The sequence below is a fragment of the Actinia tenebrosa genome, unplaced genomic scaffold (assembly GCF_029948245.1).
Source record: "Actinia tenebrosa isolate PJP-AT-01 unplaced genomic scaffold, QUT_ActTen_1.0 PGA_scaffold16__25_contigs__length_10494907, whole genome shotgun sequence".
Taxonomy (NCBI): domain Eukaryota; kingdom Metazoa; phylum Cnidaria; class Anthozoa; order Actiniaria; family Actiniidae; genus Actinia; species Actinia tenebrosa.
The window spans coordinates 8,840,330-8,850,511 of record NW_028292576.1 but is presented as its reverse complement, the minus strand read 5'-3'; the positions used below and the strand labels follow the sequence as shown (position 1 = coordinate 8,850,511).

Here is a 10,182-nt window from a genome sequence, read left to right as displayed (position 1 = left end):
TAAATCTTATAGTTCAACCAATGAAATCAATTTGGATGGCTATATGCCATGTTGCACAGTGCAAGAATGCCAACACCGAACCGAAGTTGCATGGTGTTTTCAAAGGCTTTGACAATCATTATACCTAATGCTTTGACATCTGTACGAATTTGGTAATGGATTACGAACATCTTATGAACTCACAAGTAACTTTGGGGAAACGTTTTTTCAGCTATTTAACCCCATGCAATTATTAGACCTTAAAATTATGATTAGGATTATCATATTTACCTCTTTATTTTAGCAGCAAGGCACAATTAAAATAGGTGATTTGCAACAAATGAGTAGCTTAACAGCTTTATGTAGAGTTTGGTCTTTCCCTTGTTTTTCCACTTTTCCTTATCGACTTCTGATTGCAACACAATGCACAAAAAAATGACCATGTTTTATGCAATCGTATCCTTCTATGCATGGGGTTTGGTACATTAAACAGACACATTTAAATGCAAAGCTGGCTAGTTTTACCGAGTAAGGCATATAGAAGCTCATTTGGCAGCGCCAATGGTAGTGCATAAAGTAATTAAAATAATGTGGTATACTTTTGTGCATTGCACTGTAAAACCCAACATGCCAAGTCAATCACCGAGTTAGCCATGCCAAGACTTAGTTCATATCAGTCCAGTGGTTGTTTCAGTGTATTCCCACAACACAACATTCCCTGGAGCAGAAGGCCCCTTCAGCCAGAAGCATTCATCATAAATAAGTCAGTTTTAATTATGTAAAGGTTAAATACTGCACTTTTTATCAGTTATGAATTTACCAACAAACATTATAGTGCCTGTATTTTTCTTTTTATTACCACCATTAATTTTACAGATTACAGGTTTAATTTATCACACACTTCAAATAATATTTGCACAAGAGTTATTAGAACGATGTGGAATCTAACACTGGCTTTGAGTGCCATGACCATCTTACCAAAGCATGATGGTGCGATATGACAAGATCTTGTTATCAATGGATCAATGCTTCTTCTACTTATATATAATTATTATGCAATATCCAAGTTTTCGACTCATTGAGCAATCATGGGCCTTTTTCACAAGGCAGCAATGTTTTAACAATAGATTAAACCATGCGTGGCCTTGCATTCAATTGCTTGAGAATAAATTTATGCGGTTTTAAACAGAGCTGGTTTTTATTCTCATGAGAATAAACTTGGCCGCCATGTGATGAAGGTCCATCAGGGGATGGTTGCAAAGATGAACGACCACTATTTACAAATGAGATGTTACCATAAAAAAAGAGTTGCTATTTGTTATGGTAACATCTCATTTATAAATACTTGTCATTCATATTTGCAATCATTCCTGATGATGGCTGGATGAGCCAAAAGCTTGGATATTAAATAATAAAAAAATATGTGTAGACATTGATCCATCATGATATCTAAGTACAAATAAACATAAGATCTTGTTCCACCTAACACAACTGTCATGGAGCTGGAGCGTCTGTCTTTTGCTTGTTACAGTGGCAAAGAGGACATTCGATTCAAAAACATACAGATCACAAGTACAGTGAGATACCGAGGTATTCAAAGTTTCGGTTTTCAACAGTAAAAGTTACAAACAAAGTGAGAATGGAAAGAGTTTCTAAATACAAAGAATTGTCACTCGACACTCCTCCTTCATCAGCTGGGGAAAATAATTCTTTTTCTTGCATGTGTGCATATGCCTGAAGCAACGACATCATAGCTGACAGAAGCACACGTCATCAACATTAAATTATACAATACTAATGACAGTGATCTGGAGTTCTTTGTCTGAAAGAAAAATGCAACCATGAAAGGATGTGAGTGTAACTTCACTTACTTAGAAGGACAAGATATACAAAGGCATTGATCTGACATTCTTTGCTTAAATTTTTTTAAAGAAACCCCAATAACAAAGTTAGTAAAATTTCAATCCTAAAAACAACTTTTCCAACTAATTCTTAAAACTAGTGAATTAGTAGTTAAAGAAAGTAGTTAAGAATCTATGAAAACAGAATGATAACTTGACCAAATTGTTTTTTTTCCTCTCAAAATTTAAGGTAATATTTTGACGAGTTTAAGATACTAAGTTTTCATCTTCCTGAATTAATGATCTTTTCTTTAACTAAATAACAATGCAGATGACTGTGCCAAAGTTGTCAGGAATGACAGAAGCACAACAACGAGAAATGAATAGCATTAGAACATTGGCACGGAATCTGCCATTCTTTCTCTGAAAAATAAACAGTACCATGTCATCATGGTTATTGTTTGATCCATTAATACATAGCCAGTGGTAACTATTCTTGCTGTTTTTCCCTTCCTTTTGTTTTACCAACAACACTTAATACGTATTAAACTCAGATCCATTGAGGTATAAGGTGTTTCTTTACAGGAGTGAGAAGCATACAGTACTACTGTACGTACAGGTACAACCAGTAAGGGACCAGTCATTATTTAAGTCAGAAGGGGGGGGGGGGGGGGGGGGAGAAAATGATTTTGACGCAAAAAAGTTTCCTAACCCCCCCCCCCTGACTTAAATAATGACCGGTTCCTAATAGAATCAAGGGTGATGTAGTGGTATGGGGTTTCAGGGGTTCTAGGGTTTGATTCCTGGACATTATCACACGTGAGTAGAGTTTGTTAGGTTTCTATTTTGATTGAAGAGTTTTTCTCCTGGTTCTACCGTTTTCCTTCCTCCACAAAACCCAACAAGAAATTCCAATTTGATGTGTAAGTAGCTATACCCTAACTTTCTGGTGCAGTTCAATCTGGACATGAAATAATGGCATAGTATGGATAGCACAGCCACAAGCCAAACAGGTACTTTCTTCTTTTTCTTTTTTACTTTCTCTCCTCTCCTCTCCTCTCTTCTCTTTTCTCTTCTCTTTCTTTTCTATTTTTTTGACCAGCCTATACTGATATTTGAGTTATTATCTCAAGCCCTGAAATTACTCTAGAACAGTATAATATTGTATATTACCTTGGTGCTGATTTGACAATGTTGTCTACCCTTAAGATCACCTCGGCACCCTCAGCAGCTGATAGCAATACCTGACGCTTGACTTGGAATGATTCAGTGATACCTAAGGTTGCCATGTCAGCAACTGTGCCATTAATCATATCTGGAAATTCAAAGAATAGTTAACAATGCCGCATCAAATAATAGAACCATAAAATTTAAAATGAAACCAGCATTTCTTTTAATTACAGGGTGTTTTCATTGACTGTTACCTAAACCAGCTGTTGTGTGTCCCTGGGTGTGAGAAGCTCGTAGTTTAGCCACCAAGTCAGCACTATCATAACCCGCATTATCAGCTATAATTGTTGGCAGCTATAATGCAAACAAAAATTAAAACATTAAAGAGACAACCAAATATTAGGTAAATAACAAAAAACTCATGCAATAAAGGAATGAAAGAAACCCCTATTTTTGTTTAAAATCAATTCAACCATCATGATGGCTATAACAACACCAGAGAAAAACGTTTATGCATGCATGCACTTCAGCACGTTTTCTAAGGATATAGAAGAGTTTGAGGGAGAAAATAAATGTTTGTTCTCTCCAAGTGTACAAAAAATTTTGAGTGTATTTTTTCGTCAGACCAAGATACTGTATTAACAAATGCAAGATGAAAGAATTAGCCTTAAGTTTCAAGCATGGACACTAAGTTTTGGCATTTTGTGAAGTCCAATTAATCAGGCATGTTTGAAAGCCAAATTTACTTATGTTTTGACTAATTCGCATACGGATTCAGAGCATGCGCAGACATTTTTCACTGGTGTTGGCTATGACATTGAATGAAAATAAGCAAATTATAAAGTTGATAAAATAACTACTGAATGTGTTCATTGCGCATTCAAGAAATGGTCGTTTAAACTTTAATTTTAGTGACTAACCTGTCTTAAAGCAGAGGCAAAGCTTTCCATAGCAGCAGCCTCTTTACCAGGAGTAATTGCTGCTAGCTTTGACACTGCATTGGCCATCAGCATTTCAGATGCTCCTAAGAATATGAAACAAAGACAATACTGTAAGTCTTTGTCTGCCAAATGAAGATAAAATGTCTCCCAATTGAGGCAATGGCGTCATATGTCATACAAATTAATCATCATCATTATGATCAGCAGTTAAGGATGGGGCAACAATTCCTGAACTATTTACTGATTCAAAACTTCTAAAATGAAGGATGGCGTTCAAATACACCGATAGATCAAAATAAATCTAATTTCTATCCTGTTAGCTCAAGGGATAATTTATAGTATGCATTTTAAGGTAAAAAGTGACAAAAAACTTGAAGTGTTTATGGTTCAAGTGCCCTTATTATAATAACTACTATTCCACCACCACCATCATCATTATCATTGGTGACATCAAACTCAAGATCATCAAACTCAAGATCATTGCTAACCTTCCCATTGGGGTACATCACCCTTTGGAGAATAAGGTTGTGCTTAGTGAATGCCAGCACGGTTTTGCCAGCACATCTACAAGCAATGTCATCACCACCATTATCATTATCATCTTCATCATCTGCCATCATCTTACCTCCTCCAAACACTGTCCTTGGTTCTTTAACTGTCTGTGTCAAGACACACAGGGCATCATGAAGAGAACGCTCTGCTTCATCAAGGATTTGTTGAGTAGCTCCTCTAATGATAATGGTGCAAGCTTCGTTCAAAGCACAACCAGAAAAGTGAATCAACTGCAAATAAATCACAATGTAAGAAACAAGGCCAGAGATGGCGAATTTCCTTTGGGGACTACAGTCAACTCTCGCCTTGCGGACACTCCGATATTACGGACACCTTGCTATTGCGGACAGGAGAAAAATCCCCAGCCAAAAATAATGACAAAGAAATGACCAAAATTAACTCTCCCTATTGCGGACGCTCGCTATTACGGACACTAAGTGACGGTCCTGTTGGTGTCCGCTGTAACCAGAGTTGACTGTATAGTGTACACCACCCATGCTTTCTATCATCCCTGCATACCAGTAAAAAGTACTCACTTTATCTTCGCCAATCATGATTTCATTAATCTGTTTACAAGTGCCAATTTTGACAAGATCTGGACGTCCAAAGGTGGATACAATCTCAGCACCTGCAAAACCAAATCACTACACTATTATACAATGTACAAACCAGAGTATTAGGCTATTTTTAGTGCTAGTATGCACTCATAATTTATACACCAAATTGAAAAAACAATGTAGGTATGCATGTTTGCAAAAATTCTATGAATGCCAAGGTAATTGAATACCCAGAAAAACCCCTCTAACTTAGCTCCGATAGTTAAACCTTTTCAACTTGACAATATTTTTTTAATTTGGTGCATATGGAGAAAGTCAAGAAATTATGTGGCACAATCGCAGACATAAGAGAAAGGAAGGAAAGGGGAAAATGGAAAGGAAAGAAAGAGAAGGAAAAGTTAGCAAGATGCTTAAGCAGGTGCTTGAATCAAGTTTTCCGAGACAACTACTACCTTACCTAGTACAAGCGCTAGTCGTTCAACGCCTTCAAAGTCAGCATGTTCTATGGCCATTACACCAGAATCAGCAAACAGTTGTTCTGGGTAATTATAGATTAGCTGCCTAAAACCCAATAATATAATATATATTTTAAACTTTGTTGGGAATACTATTAATTTACACAATGGAAAAACAACATAACAAAATGAAAAATACAAGGACATAAGCAAATAGCATAAAATAACATAGCATAACATAAAATTAGGAAAATAATCAAAGTAGCAACTTAAAAGGAGGGCGGGACCCGAGTACTCATGCAAGGCAAACCCCCACCCCCCCCCCCTCCCCAACAAGATTTAAAATTATATATGAAGAAAAAAATCTAAAATCCAGATTACAAGAAAATAGAGAATTACACGTTGGGGAAACATTCTTTCTCCTTTTGAAGAGAAGAAATAACTAGCTAAAAACTAGTGTGAGCTGCGTCAGCGTTTCTAATGAAACAGTAGTGATAAAAAGGTAAATTATACACCGTGAAAAGATGAAAAAACTTACTGATGTTTCAGACGCTAGTCCTTCATCAGAGTAAAAAAGCAATTCCTTTTGAAGAGAATAAAATGATCATACAAAGGCAGTCACTAACCTGTTTATAAAACAATTAATATCATGCTTGAGGATCATTTCTACTTTTTCTTTCATTTTTTCCTGCAGAAGAATTAATAATAATCAAATTAAGAACACAATACCGAAGTCATAGGACTATAAAACAGCCAACTTTCGATGCTCTGGTTGATTGATCAAGCACAAAGTTAAGCTGAATTTCTGCGAAAGAAAAGAATTATGATTACATCATAGTTTTTCTGGACCCTCAACTCAGATTGTTTTGTGCTTGACCAATCAAACTGGAATAATAAAAGTTGGCTATTGAATTACATGCACTGGTAAACTATAAGATCATTGTTGCGAGTGTAAACTAAGCATAAAGAAAAATATGAGCTTGGACATATAGTTTTGGGTTGTGTTTTTCTTACCTTTTCAGCAAGTTCTAATTCTGCAATCTTAGCTGTAGAATCAACTCTAACACGAGAACCAAATACCTACAAAATAGGCAATGATGTATTAATTAATTATTTATTTGTAAGCTGTAAAAACCTGCATATGTTGAGTAACATCCAATTATACGTATGTACATATTTTTATTTTGACAACTTGTCCATCCCCACCTGGAACTTGGAATATTTTTATGAGAAAAGTATGCTTGAAGAAACACAAATCAAATCTTTAACTTGTCCATCTTAAGGGCATTAATTGTTGTTATAGAAAAATGTACCTTGATTTTATCAGCATCCATACTAGTGTTACCTATCAGTATTCTAGCATTCTCTATAGTCTTGGGTTGGTTTACACCAATTTTCTTGTCCAGAAGAAACCCTAAAATATATAGACACATAATAATATATATTAAATGACATTGTTGAGCTTGGGTGGTATGTGCTGCTACAATCTCGTACCCAGAGCCTGCCTTTCTTCTGGCCTGTGGCAAAGAACAATTGCTCTGGCATAATCCATTTTTGGTGCATACAATTTTTAGGTAGTGAAATATAATCAATGAAACTCATGATTTCTGGATTTGATTCCCAGCTCAATGCCAGAAGTACGTAGTTGTTGGTTGGTTACTTGTTGGTTGTCTCCTGTGCTTCAAAGGGTTTTTCTCTGGATTATCCAGTTTTTCTCCCTACTTAAAAATCAAGCTTCTAAATTCCAATTTGATATATGGATGTTCATTTAGTATGGAGGGTTAGGGTTCTGTTTGTGGCTGTCCCACACTGTGATATAACAGCCAAAGTTTAGAGATTTTAGAACATATTTTAGCTTAGCTGGAATACCAGAATAGACAAAGCACACTATCAACAGTCATCATATAACAGTCATGTTATTTAATGTTGCCACACTCTACCACAGGAAGCCCACCAAGCATCAAATACCAAAACAACAAAAGCACACCAGTTAGCCCAACCATGTGTCATTCATTCATCATCATCATCCTTTATGCCCAAAACAAGTTTCATTATTATCAACCAAAGATAAGCCAATGTCAATCATAATATCACATTCTACTACAGGTAGCCCATCAATTAGCTATTATCATATATTCCACAGGTAAGCCAAAAGATAACTGACCTTCATCTAAGAATGAATCTACCATTCCTCCACCAAGTTTCTTGATAATCTGAATAGCATTCAGATCTCCACTGCTTTTAAGCCTCAACACAGCCTCCACAGCCAGCTTGCCAAAGTGGTCTCTATGTTGGTCAAGAATCTTTGAGCTTAGAGTTGTTCTTGCTATATTCATTAAATCTTCTTCAAACTTCTCTTTGTTACCACTGTTATCAGTAGCTGCAGCTTCTAGTGCTTGTTCCGCAACCTTGACAGCCTTCCGCCAACCAGCTATTATTGTTTGTGGATGGATTTTCTGGGATACTAGCTTCTCTGCTTCCTATACAAAACATTACTTTTTAAAGACAGAATTTCAGGGCTAAAAATAACGGCCAGTCAATGGACACCGCCTGACCAAGCACTAGTCTGGCCAAATGCCTCAAGCCTGTTCTCTTGACCTGCCTCATTGACTGGTCACATGTTGGTTAATCCAATGTGGCTGGTCATCATGCCTACAGCCATTGCTGCATGGATTGTTTGCTGTACCTACAGTGTAGCTAAGTGTTTATTGTAATTAGATAAATAGTTGGAAAACAACCGATTAGCTATTTCATTGTACCTAGGGAAGCACAGGTGATGTATATAGTGTTGAGAGTGCTCACCTCTCATCAATGCAACCCAGGTTCGAGTCCCACCGGGCTCAGTGTTGTATGTGAGTAGAGTTGCTTGTTGGTTCTAGACTTCTGTGCTTTGAAGGTTTTTCTTTAGGTTCTCTGGTTCCTCCCTCCACAAAAATCAACTAAATCTAATTCCACCATGGAATGAGGGTAACAGGTTTGTTAGGCACTGGCTATTAAGTGCTAGCCTCATAAAAACAGGGACTTTTTTTACCTTTAGAAGTTCTGTTGCAAGGACTGTCACACTTGTGGTGCCATCACCTACTTCATCATCTTGTACTTTGGACAATTCTGCAACATAAACCAACCATTATTTTAAGTAAATATCTATAACATGCTATCGATACAGGTAGACCAACATAGACTAGGCAAGGAAGGAGTGCCTTGTTTGGAACTTCAGCAATTACTGTCATTCTACTCTAACCAGGAACACTCGAGTTCGTTAAAGTTGTTTCAGATTTCAATCTGTGAGTTAGTCATGCCCTGACTTAAACCAACCCAAAGATTTTTCAAAGGGTATTGGAAATTATTTAAAAAGAACATCCCAACCCCCTCAACCAAGTAATTCTTTCTCTTACCAACTAATATTTTCGCTGCTGGGTTATCAATACCAATAGATTTTAATATTGTTGCACCATCATTTGTAACTTGAATATCTTTGTTTTGACCAAACGACTGTAGAATTTTATCCTGAAAATAAAGATTATGATAATGATAAATTTAAACCCAAATATAACTTATTTTAAAATTTTAACTTAATTTGAAGGGAGTGATTGTCCAGTGTCCAGAGCCAGAAATTCATATTTAAGCCATGCGATGCTAGATTGAACACCCCCTCTGATATCTGTAATTTGAATCACAACCTATAGATCCTTTTAATGTGTAATGGGTCATTACATTAACTTTTCGTCCCCCCCCCCCCCCCCCCCTTTCCCCATTGAAGACCTTGGAGTACGTACGTTCTTCAGGGGTCGGGGGAATTTTTAAGATGGAATTCTTCAGGAGTTGCGGGGGAGGGGGGGTAGCCCAATCCAAACACCTACCATTCCTTTAGGTCCTAATGTACTCTTGATAAGATCACCAATGGCTATGGCACCAACGAAAGAAGACTGAAGACAGGCAACATGATATACAAGGTTACAAAAAAACTAAGAATATAAGATACTAAGAATCAAATAAACAAAATAAAAAAGAATAAAAAAGCAGCATGATCTAAAACAGATACAGAGACTAGAGATAATAACGACCCCTCCTCCCATCAGCCTCTGTGCTGTCACCTCAATACATATATAATTGCCCTAGAACATATAGGACAGGGGTGGTAGAGAAACGAATCTTTTAGAAATTTGCCCAATAAGTAGCGCACAGTATTAGTTTCATTGTCTCGGCGAGTATAATCTCACTAACAGACCATTCCCGTTTATGGGTGGGTATTTTGGGTGGGTAGCAACCTGGACTCAACAAAAGACAACTTCCCTTTTCAAGCCTTATTACCGTCTAAGAACTAATCCTTAATGGTTTAAACTAAGCTAGAAAGATATGAGGAATTATTAAATAAGGTTAGAAAGGTAATATGATTTTCCCCCCACACTTTATGTACAAATTTATTTGCAGCCGGCAAATGTCAAACTCACAAGGCGAGCGGTCTCCCCTCTTTCTTCCTCGGCCATGGGATTCAGAATCTGTACAGGATTGAGAGAAACCTAACGAAGGAAAGAAAAAAGATCATTTTATTCATTGAGGTTGGAAATAGGAGATTAAATGGAATAAAACTCACCATTTTTGTACTTTTTTTAGTTAAAGATGAAGTTTCAACACGTGCAGAAAAATTCAATATGGCGGAATGGTAATACGCATGAACGGTAGTGAT

General features: G+C 36.7%; 1 protein-coding gene across 1 annotated transcript; it reads right to left on the bottom strand.

Annotated features, from left to right (window-relative positions):
• Positions 1 to 814: 814 nt before the first annotated feature.
• Positions 815 to 10,146, bottom strand: LOC116289398 (T-complex protein 1 subunit beta). Its single transcript, XM_031696306.2, has 16 exons — positions 10,090 to 10,146; positions 9,947 to 10,015; positions 9,356 to 9,421; positions 8,891 to 9,002; positions 8,527 to 8,603; positions 7,660 to 7,975; positions 6,809 to 6,909; positions 6,510 to 6,575; positions 6,122 to 6,183; positions 5,498 to 5,601; positions 5,020 to 5,111; positions 4,557 to 4,713; positions 3,911 to 4,014; positions 3,245 to 3,344; positions 2,994 to 3,135; positions 815 to 1,801 (listed from the first exon to the last, which is right to left on the bottom strand). The coding sequence occupies exons 1-16, from the start codon at positions 10,090 to 10,092 to the stop codon at positions 1,774 to 1,776; spliced, it is 1,599 nt and encodes a 532-aa protein (XP_031552166.1). The 5' UTR covers positions 10,093 to 10,146; the 3' UTR covers positions 815 to 1,773.
• Between the last annotated feature and the right edge of the window lie 36 nt (positions 10,147 to 10,182).